Source organism: Harpia harpyja, chromosome 9, assembly GCF_026419915.1.
Source record: "Harpia harpyja isolate bHarHar1 chromosome 9, bHarHar1 primary haplotype, whole genome shotgun sequence".
Lineage (NCBI taxonomy): Eukaryota > Metazoa > Chordata > Aves > Accipitriformes > Accipitridae > Harpia > Harpia harpyja.
Window position 1 is genome coordinate 23339597 of NC_068948.1, and position 19351 is coordinate 23358947.

The window sequence follows — 19351 nt, forward strand, 5'->3', positions numbered from 1 at the left end:
AAGGTATCGATGGTAGAGGCGGATGCTTTGATAAAGGAATGGTATAGAAAACAACTAGTAAGGAGAAGCACTGCTTTCCAAACGATAAACTAACTATAGCTAACTATAAACAGTAACAATGGCAAAGTAAATGCTACAGGAGTCACTCAATGAATTCCTCGCTCTGCCGTGAGTGTGTGGCCCTTGCAACCGAAACGCTGCGTCCTGAAGCCCCACGAGCAGTTCTTGAAAGCCTTCCCCGCTGTTTATTTACACTTCCAGACAGGCTGGTGTGCTGAGCCGTGTCCCGCCGCCCTCGCTCTGCTGACGCCGGCTCTCGGCGGGCGGGGCGGGGTGACAGCGCCCGCGGCCTCCCAGCCGGTACGTGTGGCAGGGCTGGGGAGGCACCGCAGCCCCGCGGGAAGGGAAGGGCTGGGCTCTGCTCGGCTCTCCCTGCCGGGTCCGCACGCCGGTACCTCCCTCCCTCCCTCCCTCCGGCCCGGCCCTTACCCGCCCGGCGGAGCGCGGCGCGCCGCCATGGCCCGCACCGCCCGCGATGTTTACACCCGTCGGCATGGAGACGCCCCCCCCGGACCTCATCGCGTGCCGCCATAGCTGCCCCTGCAGTGCCTGACGCGCTGGTGCCGCTCCCCAGCCGCGGCAGCCCCGCCCCGGCCCAGCCCCGCCCCGGCGGGAGGCGGGCTCTGCGGAGCGGCCGGGCCCGGGGCGAGGCCGCCGGAACGGCGCTGACCGCCGCCCTCGGCGGGGCGGCTGAAACCGGCCCCTGAGCGGAGGCGGCCGGCGGACGCCGGCAGGCGCGAGGCGGACCCTGGGTGCCGCGCTGCCGCGGAGCGCGCTGGGAACGGGAGTCCCACGGCCGGCAGCGCTCACCGGAGCCGGGCAGAGGGGGGGACACGTTTCCCGGCGTGCAGCGCGCGGAGGGGAGGGGCGGGGCTTCGAGCGCGGAGCCTTTCGGGATCTGCAGTCCCAGCGAGGGCGAGAGGCGGGCGGGCGGGAGCGGCGCAGACTCCGCTTCCCGTCGGGCCGCGCGGCCCCATTGTGGCTACGCTCGCACCCCATTGGCTGGCGGCCGGAGCCGGGCCTCGCTCCCCGCCCGCTGACACAAAGCGAATCCAAGATGGCGGATGCGGGCGCGGGGAGCCTGCACGGGGGGGACGCGGCGCTGCCGTGCCCGCCCGAGGAGCAGGAGCTGAGCCAGCGCCTCCGCCGCCTGTACCCCGCCGTCAACCAGGAGGAGACGCCGCTGCCGCGGTCCTGGAGCCCCAAGGACAAGTACAACTACATCGGCCTCTCGCAGGGCAACCTGCGCGTCCACTACAAAGGTGCCGGGCTGGGGCGGCGGCGGCGCCGGGTTCGGCTTCGGCCTCGGCCTGGAGCGGGACGGCCCTTGGCCCGGCCGCTCCGCGGGGCCAGCCGGGCGGCGGACTGGGCCGGCAGCCCGGGCCTCCGCTGTGGCAGCCCCGGGGGAAGGGGGGCCTCGGCCGGGGAGCAGCGCGGGGAGCGGCGGGGCGGGCTGCTCGTCCCGGGTGCCGTGGCCGGCCTCCAGCCCGGCGCGGGGTTTTCCTGGGCTCGGGAAGCGGCGGTGGTCTGGAGCCGGGGGCTCTTTCCCCGGCGGCGTGGCTGCCTTTTATATAACGCTTTGCGGTGTCACCGGGCCGGGCCTCAGCGCGTCTGTGTAGCCGGATCGTCTATTCTGTCATCCCGCTTAAAACCCGGCCGAGGGGTCGGATGGCGTTGGCACGCTGCATAACTGGGGCTTTGGCTCCTTGAGTTTACACAAACTAGATGCTCGCAGACTTGTAGGACTTGGGGAATCGCACTGATGTTTTTCTTGCTCGTTATTGGAGGCTGTTCTCCCTACCCACCCAGCGGAGAGCTGATTATTCCTTTTCTTGCCTGGTTAGTAAACATTGATGTCATTCCCCTCTTGTGTAATCATTTTTGTCTTCTGTTTGTGTACATTGGTGTTCAAATTATGTATGTGGGGAGGGGGATAGTGAGTCCTTCTCAGCAGCTTCACAGTGAAAACAAAGGAGAAGCTACAGTGCTCTTAGTGTAGGGATTGTTCATGGTGGCAGTGCAGGATTGTGTATTCTAGTTCTCTGAAAAGTGTGCTTTAAATTGTTGGATATATGTAGAAACGGATCCCTGCTGTGTTCAGACAGCGGCGTTTTAGATCAAAGCGTGGGACAGTTCAAATCCCATCAGTATTTACGTTTCTGTTTTTTCCTAGGTCACGGTAAAAATCACAAAGATGCTGCCTCGGTCAGGGCTACGCACCCTATACCTGCAGCCTGTGGCATTTATTACTTTGAAGTGAAGATCGTCAGTAAAGGTAGAGATGGGTAAGTGTCTTATTCCAGTTCAGTGGTTGGTGATGCGTATTTAGCAGTTCTGCTGTACTCTGACCTCCTTTCTGGAAGGTTTAGAGGTCCCATGGCTGCTGGGTGTAACAGGCAGGTACATCATGGGGAGGTTATATTCTCTTGGTTAAGAGATGTAAATGTGGTAGAATGCACTGGAAGCAGAGGCACTTACATAGCTGCTTTCTGTGCTGTTTGGTGTGGGCAGCTTTAAAAATTTAGGAAACTTTGGGTCTCCGGTGCAGTTTTCATTAAAATAGTTTTTCCTCATGCTAGTTGGGTCTGGTCGCTCAGATTTCTGAAATTATGATGCCTCAGAAGTGGAGTGAAGTAGAAGGGAGGGACCTTGAACTTAATTTTGGACTGTTAGAGAGCTGTTTGCATGGTGAAGAGTAGTCATAGCAGTACTTGAACACTGGAAGGAGAACTTCGGAGACTGTTTCTTAGAAACCCCGTATGCATGATCAAGGAAAAGATGTTCAAAGAGAGGGAAATGAGATTGTGAATATAGACTGGAATCTGCGCTAATTCTGTCATCTCTAGTCTAGGACCTGAATTTGGACTCAAGTCATTATCTCAGGATAGATTGCACCACAGAGTATCATGTCAGATAACAACTGTGGAAGCTTGGGAGACTGTGCTGGAACCAGAATGCTAAATATGAGAATGTTTTTCCCCACCAAATCATGTTTGTGGTAATATTTAATATCGTAGGCTGTTGTTGAGACTGCGTTTGCCCTATCGGTCTGTACTACTTTGAACAGTAGCAAGTGGAAGAACTGCAAAAGCAGCAAATCCTTTCGGTAGCATTAGAAGCAGCCATCCCTTACTAGGCGGTACCTCAGTGAACTGAACTGGCAGTGGATTTTGGCTCTCATCCAGTCTTACGGTCACTGTATTGGGCAGTATTTTGATCCAAGATGTAACTGAACCAGGATGTATGTGGAGTTCCTTTTAAGCAGTATTCAGGATGTTGGGAAACATGGGGAAGCAATAAAGGGGCATTTCTAACAAGGTCTGGGTTTTTACTGCTAGTGTAGGTTTAATTTTTAATCATTATAAAGGTATCGGCCTGCTGTGTGTGTATGTATTTGGTGTTTTTCATTGCTAAAGGATGAATGTTGCAGATATAACTATCCAGAAGTGAAAGCCACACAGGAGAAGACATTTGAACTCTGACTGGTTTAGGGGTCTTAGGGAAGGGCAGCAAACATTCCTACTGAAAACCAATTTAAAGTCATAACTTCTTACCGTTGAAATTTTTTGCTGTCGTTGAATTGAGACATGGCCTATTTGTAAAGAGGCTTGCAAAGCATCTTGAATTGTGCTGCATTTAGGCCTTTAATAATTATTAGGTTATCTGTGCAGAGGTGGATACTGGGCTGAACACTTTACAAATGCAGGGAAAAGACCATCTTTATTCTTTCACTTCACTGACTTGGCGATTAACTGCTTGTCTGTTTTGAAACCCTGCTTTGATTAGTTTATGTAACTGCTAAAATTGAAATAATTTACAGTGAACTTCAAGACAATTTTCCAAAGAAATCACATTACGAAAGGTCACTGAACAGCACTTAATCCTTACTGCATTCTGGACCAATCTTACAGGGAGATAATGGAATTTGCTACTTGTTTCCCAAGATCAGAGTTTTCTATATTAATAGTCCATTGTTGTTTTTACTGTATTCTGTAATTACAATTAATGTCCAGGAGTACTTTGAAAGATACAGAACCATGTGTATTAACGCTATAGCAATATGCACATGAGATGTTGATAGCTATGATCTGAAGTCAGGGCAGTGGTGAGCTTTTGAGAGCTGGTCTGATGTCTCAGCCATTGCTGTGCCTTGTTTGTCTTTTGCTGGTAGAGAGCACTCCAATTTTTATCTTGCACACTGTAGTGCTGGGGATTTGTAATTGTGAATTTATATTGTAGCTGCTGGCTGTCTGTCACTTAAGAAGGTAGGCTTGTGCGTCTCATCTTTAATAGTTTGAAGTCTGCCCATTGGAGGCTTGGTACGTTATAATAGTGAACTGTGACAGAGACATCTCTTCTTAGGAAGCTCTCCAGGGTTTACTACACCATGGTGGCTTCAGTTTAAAGGAATACAAGTTCAGAAATCTAAAGAAGGGATTGGAGGGAATGGAAGGAAGTTTTCAAGTGGCATAAGTGGTAAAGCATGTCTCTAGGAACTCAGCTGGAAGCCCTTTAGCAAGGGGAGAGGAAGAGGTATCTTTCTAAGCTCGTTTCCAGAATGGATACTTCAGGTGTAAAGTCTCTGCTCTGTAGCTTGTTATTTTATTTATGCTGTACGGAGTAGTGAGGTAAGGACTGCGTGATGTTATTCACTGTGTCTGTCTTGCTGGAGTTTGTAATGGCTTTTCACATTTAGGTTTAAAATGTGACTGATTGGATTTCGAAACAAGGTTTACTCAAAAAATACTTTGGTGGAATGAATTTCAGGAAGTGTGCTTTGAGGAGTTCTGATTGATTTTTGTTCCATAGCTCAAAGCTATCATCTTTCTGTGCTAATAATTGTTAGTCTAGCGCTCTATGCTCTGGTTAGATGCTGACAGTTGCTAATAAACAACAGAAACTAAGGTTGCAGGTAAGAAATGGGATAGAAGTTCCCAGTGGCTTTTACTGGAGCTGTGAGAATCCTGAAGCTCACATGATGACTTTTTGCAGCCTGACAAGAGATGTTGCCTGTCTATGATATGCTGTTATGAGAGAGTTCTTGAATTGGCATCACGCAGTGCCAGTTCTGGATTTGGTGGTGTCACTGTGGTAGAGAAACCTGAGCTATAGAGTCAACTGAGGTATCAGTACCACCTTTTTAACTTCTCCCTTCTGTTACTTTCATGGGGCTAAGGTGATTTAAATCTGGTATGCTGTGGTTCTCTCCTTTGTTTTTACCCACCACATTGTATCCTAGCAGTAAAAACAATGCACCCTCACCTCCCCCCATTTTTCAGGCAGATTATCTCTCTGCTCAGTTTTGCAAACTCCAGTGCCAGCGCAAGGGAAGAGGGAGGGACTGCAGCAGTACAGACACAAGTTGCTTTAGACTGCCACGGCACTGCACCAGTAGCTGGCAGAAAAACTTCCTCTTTTGCGTTGTCTTTCTCCCCTGCCCTTTAATGCACCTGCTCCATAAAGGTGCTTTTGTTAAGCAGATGAAGTGATTTATGAAAACTCTTCTTTTACCATCACTAGACTTTTCTGCCTTGGCATCAGTAAAATATAGCTTAGTTTACTGGCGGATATTTCAAAGCAAGTACAGCATGCAAAAAGTCCATTTGGTGCACTTAAGAAACTTTTATCAGCTTTTCTTAGCTTTGGGTCTCCCACTGCTCATGCACTGAGATATAACCACAGTCCTTTGAGTTAAAGAAAGGTGATTGAGACTTACTTTTAGCTGAATGGTGATTTTAGTCTGTATTGATAAGAGGTCATGTTTATTTACTGGGTTTGTTTTTTGTGTGGTTGGGTTTTTTTGTGTTTGTTTTGTTTTGATTGTTTCTTTTTCTGGGGAGGCAGAGGCTGCCAGGCTACTGTTGAAAAAATTGTCTTGACAAGGAGGTTAGGTAACACATAACAAATCAGATCTGTCAGTAGATTGATCTATTGTTTGTGCTACTCTTTGTTTGGGGAGATGGCTCTTATCCTCAGAGAGTAGAGGAGGATTTAGTTTACAGTCTCTAGTTCCAGCCCTCTTCTCACCTCCTTGTCTGTGCTGAACACGCAGGGAGTGGTTCCACAACACTTTAAGATGATACAAGTCAGGACTGTGGGATTCTGCCCTTCCATTTGCCGTATGTTTCTGTGCCTTCCCTCACGTTGACAGTCTGTTACCTGGTCCTATGGTGAACTGGTTCAAGGAGATGACTGGTTGAAAGCTGGCCACATCAAAATAATTATGATGATTTAATCTATTGACATCACTGTCAGAAATTGCTGCTCTCTTTCTTTTCTTTTTTTTTTTTTTTTTTTTTTTTTTTAAATTGAGGACTACTTTTCAGGGTTCTGCTCCCTGATGTGGATTGAAGGCAAGTCAATAAAGGGATGGACTGAGCTGGGAGAGGGAAGGGTAGGATTGCAGCAACCCTCATTTAGTTCTATTCCAAGTGTTATTGAATGGTTTTGTCTTAAGGCTTGCTGTGTACTTAATTCCTGAGCCATATAGTGTGCGTGTCTCCTGAGTGTTGTCAACCGGAAAAAAAGGACAAGAGGCAATGGGTCACAAGTTGTGGCAAGGGAAATGCCAGCTGGAAAGAATTTTGCTTGTGAGAATGGTTAAGCACCAGAACAGGATGCCTGGAGAGGCTGTGACATCTCCATCTTCAAATTTGCCCAGGCAAGGCCCCAGACTACCTGATAAAACTTTCAGAGTTACTTATGCTTTGGGCAGGAGGATGAAGAAGGAGGGTCCCAAGGTCCCTTCCAGTCCAGACCTCTTCGTGGTTCTGTGGGTGGCTTGCTTCCAGCATTCCTCAGATGAGCAGACTGGCAGAAATGTATGTGACTCTTCTGTTCCTGAGCTGCCACAAATAACTCATGCTTTTATCACAGTGGTGTTTATAACAGTTCAACCTTAACTATATTTGAAGCACTGGACTCTTATCCTCTCTCTCTTTCTCTCTCTCAAATAAATGTTTCTGTTCACTGTTGATATGTCAGCACATCTCACAGCTTCTGTTTCCCCATTACATGATCTCTGCTTGGTAAACAGGAACAGTGTAAGACTCATCAGGGTAGGGCAGTCAACCCACAACTTACAGGCTGTTGTGACTCAGGAGGACAATCCATCTTTGTTGTCCACTTTATGCTGGGGGAAGGTGAGTTGTCTCATGGGTGGCAGTGCTTGTTCCTGACCACCATTTCGGTTTCTTGACCTGTTTTACCTCCCCCAGCCACGCGCTGGGTTGTGATGGAGTGTTACTGGGGAGGACGTCCTGGAGGCTGACCCTGATTGTGCATGGGTTCCTGATTCCAGCAAAAGTCACCTGTCCTGCAGCATCTTCTCCATTTCTGAGCTGCTCCTGGGAAAGATAGTCCAGCAGCCTATGGACTGCCTTTGCAATGGCAGTTTGCTGTTGACAGCTGTCTTTTCTGGTAATTATTTCTGTTTAATATCTTTATTGATGATTTGGATGAGGGGATTGAGTGCACCCTCAGCAAGTTTGCAGATGACACCAAGTTGGGAGGCAGGGTCGATCTGCTTGAGGGTAGGGAGGCTCTACAAAGAGATCTGGACAGGCTGGATCGATGGGCTGAGGCCAATTGTATGAAGTTTAACATGGCCAAGTGCCAGGTCCTGCACTTCGGTCATGGCAACCCCATGCAGCACTACAGGCTTGGGGAAGAGTGGCTAGAAAGCTGCCCGGCAGAGAAAGACCTGGGCGTGCTGGTTGACAGCCGGCTGAATATGAGCCAGCAGTGTGCCCAGGTGGCCTTCTTGGCCACCAATCGCATCCTAGCCTGTATCAGAAATAGTGTGGCCAGCAGGAGCAGGGAGGTGGTTGTTCCCCTGTACTCGGCACTGGTGAGGCTGCACCTCGAGTACTGTGTTCAGTTTTGGGCTCCTCACTACAGGAAAGACATTGAGCTGCTTGAGCGTGTCCAGAGAAGGGCAACCAAGTTGGTGAGGGGCCTTGAGCACAAGTCTTATGAGGAGCGGCTGAGGGATCTGGGGTTGTTCAGTCTAGAAAAGAGGAGGCTGAGGGGAGACCTTATCGCACTCTACAAGTACCTGAAAGGGGGTTGTAGTGAGGTGGGTGTTGGTCTCTTCTGTCAGGTGTCTGGAGATAGGACAAGAGGAAATGGCCTCAAGTTGAGGCAAGGGAGATTTAGGTTAGATATTAGGAAAAATTTTTTTACTGAGAGGGTTGTCAAACATTGGAACAGGCTGCCCAGGGAAGTGGTTGAGTCACCATCCCTGGAGGTACTAAAAAAGCGAGTGGACAAGGTACTCCAGGGCATGGTTTAGGGGGCATGGTTAATGGTTGGACTTGATGATCTTGAAGGTCTTTTCCAACCGTAATGATTCTGTGATTCTATTTGGTTTTGGATAGTGGCTTACTGATGGATACTTTGGCATGCTGGCATTCTGCAGCAAGTCTGACCTCTCCGGTGGTGGCAGTGCCTGCAGCCTGTCCACGGTGGCTCTGTGTGCTCTGTGCAAACAGAGCAAGCGTGGTCTGTGGGCAGAGGAGGTGCCAAGTGGCACAGCCCTCTGTGCCAGGGGCGCGGGGCGGTTTCACAAGGACTTTGAGTCGTGTCAGGAAGGCTGCCAAAAGAGCCAGTCTAGCTTTTCTTCTTGCCATGATTTTTATTTTTTTTTAAACCCTTTCGTTTGTGCCGGCACTACTGACTGTGTAATGAGTTGGATCATGTTAACTGTCTTTTTGCTCGATCAGTCCTTGATACAGTGCTTTCTGTGCATTAAGTGGGGAAGAAGAGGCCCAAAGGGCAGAAGAGGGACGGTGGGAAGACATGTGTGTGTTGGTATCCTTCTTCCAGCACTGTTTCACAGTTGCTTTGAGATGTGAAGCCTGTTGTCCAGAGATGTTGGTCATCACTCGCTTAGGTTGCAGGCATTTTTCTGAGAGAGGGAGGAAAGAGTACTTTGAGCAGAGTGGCCGAAGAGCTAATCTAGCTTAGTTCATACCATAGTTTATTTAAAATCTTTAGCTTTTATACACAAGTGCATCATATCCCAGACTTAAAAATAGCTTAGTTTCTCTCTGACTGAAAAAGAAAAGTAATGGTCAGATGTATTGGTTGTTTAGCAGTCTTTACATTAGTAACAAGTAATGTGCCCCTCTCTTCCTTGCTTATGTTTCTCCTTGCCAACTTTCCATTTCTCTTCAGCATATGGTGAGTGTGATTGCTCTTTGAAAAGCCTTTCACTCGTGTGCTTTAATGGTTTCCAGATGCTGATAGAAAACCTGTCCATGAAGCGCTCTGACGTCGGTGGCTTTAATGGCATGGTTGTCTGTGTGCATCCATTGGCTGGTTATACTGCAGACACTTTATAATGTCATGTGTGTCTGGATGTGGCTGTAGGGATATTCTGTGGGAACTGATGATTTCTAGTGTCAGTGCATGCTGTGTGATCCCTGATTTGTATCTGATAAGCCTGTAAATAATTGATTTCCTCCCCCTTTTTATTTTTTCCATCCTGGTTTCCAAGAATCCAAAACCAGCACAGAGAGGGGGTTGTTCTTCTGTTTGCAGGTATGTCTGCTTGCTTGAATTTATGCTGCTCCGCAGACATTCATTTAAACAAACCAACACATAAATAAATCCCCCCAAGTAGATTCAGTAAACAGTTCTCACCTTGTTTCTGTTTGCAAACAGTCTTGCCCGAGCAAGTCTTGCTTGCTCAGCTACTGACTGACTGAGCTTTGGTGCTCTGAAGTGTAGAGACACTCTCATTTTCTGTGGAGGTTTCATGTCTATTGATGACATCTGATATGAGTTGTTATTTTTTTGTTGTCATTCTGCTAAACTCTTGCAAAAGGGAGTAGTATTGAGAATAGCTTTTTCAGTGTAAAGCACATTATGAGATTGGAATATCTGATTTGCAGCTGATAACTTTTTTTAATTCCTTTTTTTTTTAAAATCAATGAAATGGAAAGTGAAACTCAGTGCTTTATAGCAATATCACGGGCCCATCCATTGTACTGGTAGAATATAAATTTCTTATTAAAATAATTTGTGAAATTAGGAAACAAAATGGAAGTAGTGATGGTGATGTGTGATTTTTTTTTTTTTTCTTTTTTTTTACTTGTGTGCATTTAGGTATGTCTGAAATCTGAGATCTGCTAGATTTCAGGCTGTGATAGCTTCTTTCTTTCTTTCTTTCTTTCTTTCTTTCTTTCTTTCTTTCTTTCTTTCTTTCTTTCTTTCTGTTAATTTTTCTTTTCTTTCGTCCAGTTAGAGTTGTGAGATTTTTGCACAGTAAAGAAGAATAATTTCAGGAAAAGGTTTTGTTGTTTTTTTTTTTTTCTTTCTTCTCCCTCCTCCCCCTGCTATTTCTGAATATCTCTTATAGAAAAAGCAGGAATATGGCAAAAGTAAACTCTAGCAAAATCAACTGAACATCTTTAGAATATGTGTAAAACATTATTATGCTTCCGTTCTTCAGAATATGTTTACAGTTAATAAATCAAATCATAGAATAATGGGAACTTATTTAAATGTTCTAGGCTTATAGATCTAAGCAATTCTCTGTTTAATAATTAAATTCTACAAGCTGCATAACTTTTATAGAGGCGAAACTTTTTTTTCCTTTGTTTACGAAGCTCTGAGATGATGAACTGCTGAAGAATTTATCATCTGCTGTGAAGCCTAACTCTTTCTTCAGCTCTGCCGCTGGCCCTGTAAAGCTGAATTGTGTTAACTGTATTACATTGACTGCACTACCAGATTCGTTTTCTTAACTGTTTTTCTAGGAATGGGTTTTACATTGTACCTGTGGTGTAAGACTGGATCTCCTGTTTCCACACTACAGTTTCAATCCTAGAGATACAATCTTTCTTCTTGTTTACAAGTTCGTTGTATTGATGCTCTCCACATCTAGCCTTTGTTCCTTGTTGTGGAGATGTCAGCATGTAAAGATCTGTGAATTCAGTGTGTGTTGCTCTCCCGGTGCTCACCCTACATCTGACTATCTGTCACTGTTTTAAAGAGAAAGTATTCTTATTTCATAAATACATCTACCAAAACTTCCTATGTGTTACTTTTTCTGTAATATGTTTTCCACATAATTAAAAAAAAAAATCTTATGTAAATATTACAGTTCTTACTGTAATTTCATGAAAACTTCTATTAGCAGGTAAATCCTCCTTTCATAAGAATTGGTACCATCCATTTCCTGATTGAAGCCTAAAAGAGAGCAAATTAGCCTATAAGGATGGGAGAATACCTCTTAAGAGAACCAGCTACCTGGCAGCAGAGTGTTTTCTTCTGATTTGGGTATTGCATTTATACTGCTCACCCTGTTTTTTAGTGGAGAAAACAGGAACTCAAGCTGCTGTTTGAAGCTGACTGTCTGTTATGATGGACTGAAATGCAAGATTAGTCTTCAGCGTGAAACTTGTAGTCTTTATATGACTTGCCATCTTTTGGACGCCTTTCTGTTAGATATTTGCGGTACCTCTGGTATCTTTCTTTACTGTTTTCTAAGCTTTGTTCATGCCAGGAGAAGAGGCCTGTTGCTTAGACTGGCAGTCAAACAATCTCAAGTCCATTCAGTTGTGGAAACTGTTTAACTTCCCTAATATATTGGATTAAAATTTTCAGCAGCTCTGAATGGTGCATTTGGAAGTGAGGTTTGTTAATCAGCAGGACAAAGTGAACAAAAATTCTACTTCCTCAATTGGGTGTAACCAGAATAAATAATCAGAGAATTGGTATCAGTAATGCTTCGTGCTGTTCCCAGACTGAATGCACTATTTGCCACTGACATGGTTTATGTGAATTTTGTTGAATACCAGCTGACTTAGAGAACAAGTCAGCTGTCAAGAGTGAAAAATCTAAAGTTGGAAAACTAAGTTGGTGGGACACCTTAGCTTCAGACACAGTTGGTTTCAACCACAGTATATTGCAGGGTTTGGGGTCCTGTTGGATGTGATGGTGCTTGGGGTGGCAGATGGAGAAGTTGGTTATTCTGGCCAGATCCTAGCAGTGATTTTAGCCTGGTGAGGCTTGTGTCATGCCTTTTCTTTCTTAAATGGTGCTCAAGTCAAGTCTTATCTCTGATCTGTATTTTCTGCCTTTCAGTATTCCTACATATATTGCTAATCTACATCATCAGTCTTTCCCTTCCTGAAGGTAACAGAGAAAAGGGACAGATTTGACCTGTCCTACAGCTGACAGTTACCAGTTGAACGTGATCCTAAAATTGGAAGGGAGCTGGGAATCTGATACCGTGGTCTAGCAAAAATAGTTTTTTATTATTCCTGTAGTTTTGTCAGTATTTACTCATAAACAGACTGAGAAGATGTGCTATGTTACCAGATTGCTGCCTCTTAATTTTGTTCTGCTCACTCACCTTCTCTTCCACCCTCTTTGGCTTTTAGAGCTTCTCTGCCTTTCTAAAGGCTGATGTGCAGTGGAATCCTCCATGCCTCAGGATACTTGTAGTTGTTTTTAATGAGCTCTTAAGAATTTTATTTTCTTGTCTTTATGTACTTCTTTTCAGCCTTGCATTATTTGTCTTTACTGACCTCTGCTTGGAGAATTGGGATTCTTTCTGGAGCCCGTCAGTGCTATTTCTGAAGCACTGTTACAGAACAGGTCAACATCCACGAATAAAACTAGCACCACTTCCACTTCGGAGATTCATTCTATTCCATTATGAAGTAGTCCCAAAATACTTATTGTTAGACTGAGGAGTCAGAGACAGTTGGAATCCAGTATTTTATGTACCATAGGTAATTTTTTTAAACTGATGTCACTTGCTTTTTCACTGCCTTAAAATAACACGCTCCTTCCCCCACCTTAACTGCAACAATGAGGTTTTAGGTGGTAAATTGATATGGGTTATCATTTCTCACCACTCTTTAAAGCTGGCATGAAGTCAGGGCCCACCTCAGACAACAAGAATGATAATTCAGAGCTTTGTACAAGAGACTATGAAAGTCCCTGAAATGCCACCAGTGTGATGGGGAATGTTATTAAACTCTAAGTTAATAATTTAGCTTGATTATTTTAGACTTAACTGTGTGTGTTGAAAGAGTGGGGTGCATTATAGCTGGGAGGACAGGTTTCCTACCAGATAGGTGCAGTTATTAGAAAAAATTGCAGGATGCAGTAAGACTTTGAGTCACGAACTCGCCTCTGGAAGAGGGGAACATCCCTTGTTTAACTCGTGGCTCAGCTGGGTCGCTTGGTCTTGGCTGAGCCACGTAATAAAATGCCAATCCCAGGAATTTCTACCATGTGTTAGTGATATTGTTAGTTCACTAACTGAGCAGGGAATGACTGCTTTACTGGAAGTCATGGCCTACAAAACAAATTATTTAACATCTCTGTTTTTAACTCTTTAAGTTTGAGCCTCAGTGTACCTCGGCATATATAGTAAAGCATGCTCTAAGGAGAGACTACTGTGTCAGGGTGTTACCAGCACAGTAAAGAAGAGTTCTAGGCTTGTCGTCATTAGATAGCCAACCAGTGCTAAACCAATGTATTTTTCCTCCTTCGTTTCCCCAGCTTTCAGATGGCATGAATTTTGTTAGCCTTCTAGGTAAACTTCACAGGCACTTGGAAGAGGAGTGGCATGGATCGTTTCACCATCCTGACTTGGTACCTTTCACCAGGTTAAGAAATAAATAAAGGGAAGGCATAATATCTTTCTTTTCATGGCAGAGCCTTAATAAATCTGCTCTGCTAATTTTCAGAACTAGCATTTGAGAAGAGTAGTCTTTCTGAGTTTCTTGGAGAAGGTCTTGTAGCTTTTTGGGTAAAGAAATGCCTCCTTTGTTTAAAGTATACTGCCCTGGTCCAGTTATGACCCTGGACTAATTGCTTTCTCCCTCCTTCTGCCCCACCCTTATTTATTTCGCATATAGCAATGCCTCCCAAGTGCTGGTTGCTTTCCAGGCATTCAAAGGGAGATGTTCTTTGCTCCTGAGATTCTTAAAACTGACGAATATAAAGTATGGGTATACATGAGTTCTGTTGCTGTGTTCTCCTCTGTTCTACCCAATGAGTTCTTCATTCTTGCACTCAAAAGCCAAATAGATGCAAGTGCTGCAATTTCAGCATTAGCTACTTGCTGTCAAAGGGCAGGTCTGTTCTTTTCTGCTGGGTTCATGAGGATTTTTGTGGGTTGCTCATACAAAGTAGCTTCAGACTACCAAAACACTTTTCTTACATTGGCTTTTTGGCAGGCTCTCTAGGTATCGTGTTTGTTCTGAAGAAATGTCTTTTGAGTTGAAGAATTGCTTGTCACATGGGTGGATTCCCCTTCTGGGGACAAACCAAATGCAGCTATCAGTGTACTCCTCTACTGGTATGACTGTGTAACACTTAGAACAGACACTTGAAGAGATCCCTTTGTTTGAATTTAGGTTAGTCAAATATTGTCACTCCTGTGAAATAACTTTTCTTGTAGCTTTTTGGGTAACTTCTGCCCAGTGACAATATATAATGCCTCCTGGCTAGAGTCAGTGCTTCTGAGATCTTTTGTATCTTTAAAAGTTAGGTTTTAATTTAGAAGTACAGTTAGCATTTTGGCTCTTTCCATTTCTGTTCCAGGGAAAGTCTTTTATTGGCAGAAGCAAAAAAGTAAAATATATATTTTTAAATATACAAATTTAAATTGCAACATTGAAAATATCTGCACTGCAGAATCCACCACACAAGTTCTCTTAGGAGCCAGAAGTGAATGCTGTCGTATTTCAACATCACTGTGCTGGAGTAGCATATATGCTGATGTTTACTGCTGAAGTACTTGGGAAGTGGGGGAGGGAACCAAAAAGCTTTGTCTCTTTGAACTTAATCTTACCACGGTCATGGTGCTGTGAGATCTAGAGGGGAAAAATATTGGCAATCCTGCTGGCTGTGTGCTGTGCAGAGGCATGTGTGGAGCCAGCATCTTTTGGCATGAGGACTTGCTACCAAGGTCCTTCATTCATCTGCTATGGCCAAGGACAGCCAGTGCACGGATAAAAGAGGCAGAGCTGATGTTGTGGCTGATGGTAAGTGTGGCTGATTCAGTCTATTCAAATTTTAAAAAGCACCCAGTATTGACAGGGCAGGGCTGAGGTGCAGTAGAAGTCTGGAAGAATTTGGTGCTATGGTAACTGCCGAGGCTGCTGGTAAGTGGAAACAAGACTGTTCTTCTGATTGAATCACTAGCATGTGTCTGCGTTTATTTTTGTCTGTCTGCTCTATTTGGAATTGATCTACTGATGCAGCATTTTTGAAGCTTCTGATTGGGTGTGGGGGGCAGTTCCAAGTATTCAATGTTCACTGCTGAGAAGATGGTTTTAGGAGGTCACTTTTGCTTGGCTTTAGTTAAAGTATGTATCTTATGTATGGTGGATAATGGATTTAAATGTATCATTACCCAAAACCCTAAAAAAAGATTCCCCCCCCCCCCCCCCCCCGGTTTTAAAGTGGGTGCTAACATTTCTGTGCATTCTCTTGTAAGAGGCTCTTTGAATCCCTCAAAAAGGGACCCCAGTTAATGGATACCCCATATGGAGTCTGCCCACACCTAAAAAGTCCAAAACTAGGGATGATACAGGCAGGCAGACTCTATAGAGATTTATGTTGAATGATACTGAATGTTATAATTTGTTCATTTAAAAAAAACAAGCAGTAGGCTGTGCTTGATGATGCCCATAAGTACTGTTTAACTAGTTTTGAGTTTGTTGTATACACAAAACTGGTTTGGAGCATTTAGAATCGAGGAAGTGAGAAGCTGTTCTGCACCAAGAAGTTCAGAAAGCAGCTGATGGTTTTGGTGATGGTGGAGTTGAAGGTGAATTTTTTTTTTTCCTCAATTTTCAAGAGAATAGAGTGATTTTTAATCTAAGGCTTTGTAGGTCTCAAAGCTCATTTCATCCATCGCTTCTGATATGTTAATCGGCAGTAGATGGGGGGAAAAGCAAAGTAGCTAGCATCTTCTAAAACAATAACCAGCAATCAAGTATGTGACAATTTGAAGTTCTGGATATAAGCTGTAGGCTGTGGAGTTGAAACCCAGCATGGTGAGAGCGCCTTATTTTATTTTAGGTTGTCTGCAGATTCTGTGTACAGTTCTACAGTCATTACGGTCTTATTTTTAAAGTTTGTCTTAAGCTTTAAATGGGAGCATAAGTTGAAGAGCAAAATTTTGTGAACTGGGCAGGCTTGTGGTCATGTTTTTTTTCTTTTTTTTTCTTTTTTTTTTCCCCTCCAGCGACACATTTCTATGGTCATGTGTATCTAGTTTAAAGTGTAATCTTAAATTTAAAATTTCTGGATTTGTAGTACTTGCTTTTTATAAAAATACAAGCTTCTAGCCCTAATTTAAAGCTGTGTTGTCTGAAAATGGAAAGATACTATTGTATGATTTTTTCTTTTTTGCCCTTGATTATGTGCATGGGATTTGCTGCAGTACACAAAAGAGGGAGGATGAATCTGCATAGAAAATAATAAAGTTAAGCAGGATAAGCTGAAGTGGGAGATGACCTATTTTATCCGAGTTCAACAATTATGTTATTTCTTGTAATTTCCAACAGTTTGCTCAGTATTGTCACAATACAGTGCAATGACCTAACAAGGGATGGGGACAGATGGGAAGCCATCAAAATGCTGCAGCTGTGATTCTGATGAAGCTGTGCACCAAGGTGGTGTGCAGAAGTGGTGTCTGCTCTCTCTGTTAAATTCCAGGTGTGCTAATGTCAACAGCAGCAGCAGAAGCACAGAAACAGGCAAGCACCCTCAGGCAGTAAGGAGGGACGGAGTTGGCCAATGGCCCTGTGCCAGTGGAGCTGTGCTGTGTGATACTGAAACTAAGGAGGCTTGACACCACCACATGACAAGGCTGCGCTAGAGGACACAAAGTGGCCACAGTTTTATGCTGTTTCACCTTCAGCTCAGCCAAATAGATCAGGGCATAAGAAACATTCTCTATGCCAAGAGGCATGTCCTGCTCATTGAACAACTGCTGCCAGCAAATCCAGCAGGTCTTGGGCTTGCTAATGTGAACAGGTGAAGGTGGTGGGGATTGTTTCTGCCAGAGTAATTGAGTGGTCTGCTCCTCTACAGATTTTTGCTAAGTGTTTTTGGGTCTGTCAGGACCAAGCACTCTGGTATTATTGCACAAGGCTTAGATGGTGCCTTTATTGTGTGTTCAAACAATCTGGAACCTTGAATCACAGCTCCCCTGAGGCTTGAACAATTGGCAGAGGTGGCACTTTTCACTGCTCTCTGCAGCAATATAGACCTGGAATGTAGTTCTAGCTGTGTCCACAACTGTTCACAGATGTAGTTGGAAAAAAAAATCAAAGCAGCAAACCCCACCATGTAGCAAGGAAACCTCTGTAGCAGCAGGGGGTTCCAGACTCAGTAGGAATAAGAAAATTGAAATGCTAACGAGCATGCTACCTTATCAGCCAATGCGCTAAGAAGGCAGCAAGGAAGAGCTAGAGCGGTCCCTGCAGCTATAGGGAGAAATCTTCTATATTGTGCCTGGAAGGCTGTAAACATATCCTTAAAATTCAGATTATTCTTTATAGATGTGTTTGTCACATGACTGTGAGAGTAAATTTTTAGATGCTGTAAATGACTGCTTCGGAGAGGCTAGTCAGGGAACTCATGAGAAAGGATATAACTTCTGACTCATGCTCTGAGCAGTGCAGAACATGTTTACAAAAAATGCATTTTTATAAGTTGCTCTGCAGCACTTATCGTAAGTACTCCTGTTTAGTGTCCTTTGAGAAGCACTATAAAAAGGCCCCCAAACCCTACCACTTCAGTGTTCATCAAAAAAACCCCACCATCCAACAACAAAAAAGCCAGAAAACAAACCTATATAAATTGAAGAAGCTTGTTTAAGAAGAGTTAATGAAAAGGTGCAATCAGAAAAGTAACTTGCTTTCAGATGGTATGGAGACTGTTTAAGGAGACATTGTATTGGAGGATCAGAGTACAAGTGTGTGAACTATTGGAGAGACTCAAAATGACCTGACAGTTGGCATAATTACATGCGAGGGTGAGAGAGGATAGAGATACACCCTCCAAAAGTTGAAATTTTGTTAGATGAGAAAAATTGAAAGAACAAACTTCTAAGTTTAAAAAAACCAATAAGGTTGACCAAAATGACTTGAGGGACGTCTGTCTCAAGGTCTGAAATGTTAAAGGAGTATTTTTCCCTCCCAAAACATCAGGGATGGGAAGCAAGTTAGAGAGCCTGTAAAACCAGGAGATGATTCAGGAGAACTTTTTATGAAGGGCTCTGAAAAAGTAGGAATGTTTAGAAGCTCCCAAATGCCATTCTTGGCTTTTAAAGGATTATCTGGCTCGAGTCAAAGAGTTAATACAACAATGTCATTTGTCAATAAAACAGATGCCAGTCTTTGTTTTTAAATGATTATCTGGCTCCTATTGAAGAGTTAATACAACAACAGTGTTATTTATCCATAAAACACAGGAAAGAATGAAATAGCTGAGCCATTAACTGTGGAGTGTGATGTTTAAAAGTCTTGATTACAGAGGAAGAGAGATGTGTGTGTGTGTGGCTTTTTTTTTTTTTTTTTTTTTTGAGGGATCCAAAGGAATGAGATCACATAGTGCTTTCTCTTAAAGTCTCTTCTGTCCTTGAGATCTCTACATCGGAGCAGAACCTTCCTTGTTGTTTTTCTTCAAGTGGACACTAGGTTCAGGAGCCCTTCAGCCAAAGAGCTAAAGGGCTCATGGCGGTGTGCCAGGTAGCAGTCATCAGGGCATGTTTTGTTTGTGAGTTCAGGGTTGGTCTGTAGATCAGGAACCAGTCTTTCCTGGATGATCTATTCTCCTTGAGGTCTAGGAAGAAAGCTGGGTTCAGCTGGTATGATCAGATCAGGACTTAGCTTGTGGTGTATGTGTGTGCCTCAGGAAGTTCTGTCTTTTCTCAACTTGGTCGATATCCTGCTGTATGCACTGCTAGCCGAGAGTTTGCTGCCTGTCAGCAAAACTGTCCTGAAGTCAAGATATTGTTGAATAATTCAGGTTGGAAAGGGTCTCTGTAGGTCACCCAGTTCAGCTTAAAGCAGGGCCAACTTCAAAGTTAGATCAGGTTCCTCAGGACAATGTGCAGTCAAGTGTTTGACTATCTCGAAGAGTGGAGATGGAGTAGCATCTCTGGGCCCCTCTTCCAGTGTTTGATCACCCTCATGGTTAAAATATTTTCAGTAATATCTAATCGGAATCTTCTTTGTTACAAAGTTGTCTGTTGTTTCTTATGATTTTGGGGTGTGTGTGTGTGTCTGAAGTCTGACTCCACCTT

General features: G+C 44.3%; 1 protein-coding gene across 4 annotated transcripts in view; it reads left to right on the top strand.

The window, feature by feature from the left end:
- Positions 1-948: 948 nt before the first annotated feature.
- Positions 949-19351, top strand: part of RANBP10 (RAN binding protein 10) — an 88605-nt gene continuing 70202 nt past the window's right edge. For 2 of the 4 annotated variants that reach the window (XM_052795801.1, XM_052795798.1), the window contains exons 1-2: positions 949-1322; positions 2234-2345. In XM_052795801.1, coding sequence (XP_052651761.1) covers positions 1118-1322; positions 2234-2345 — 317 coding nt within the window. In that variant the 5' untranslated portion in view covers positions 949-1117. Of the gene's footprint in view, positions 1323-1878; positions 1900-1967; positions 2056-2233; positions 2346-19351 lie in introns of those variants that run through there. The other 2 variants (XM_052795800.1, XM_052795799.1) reach the window with 2 other exon arrangements.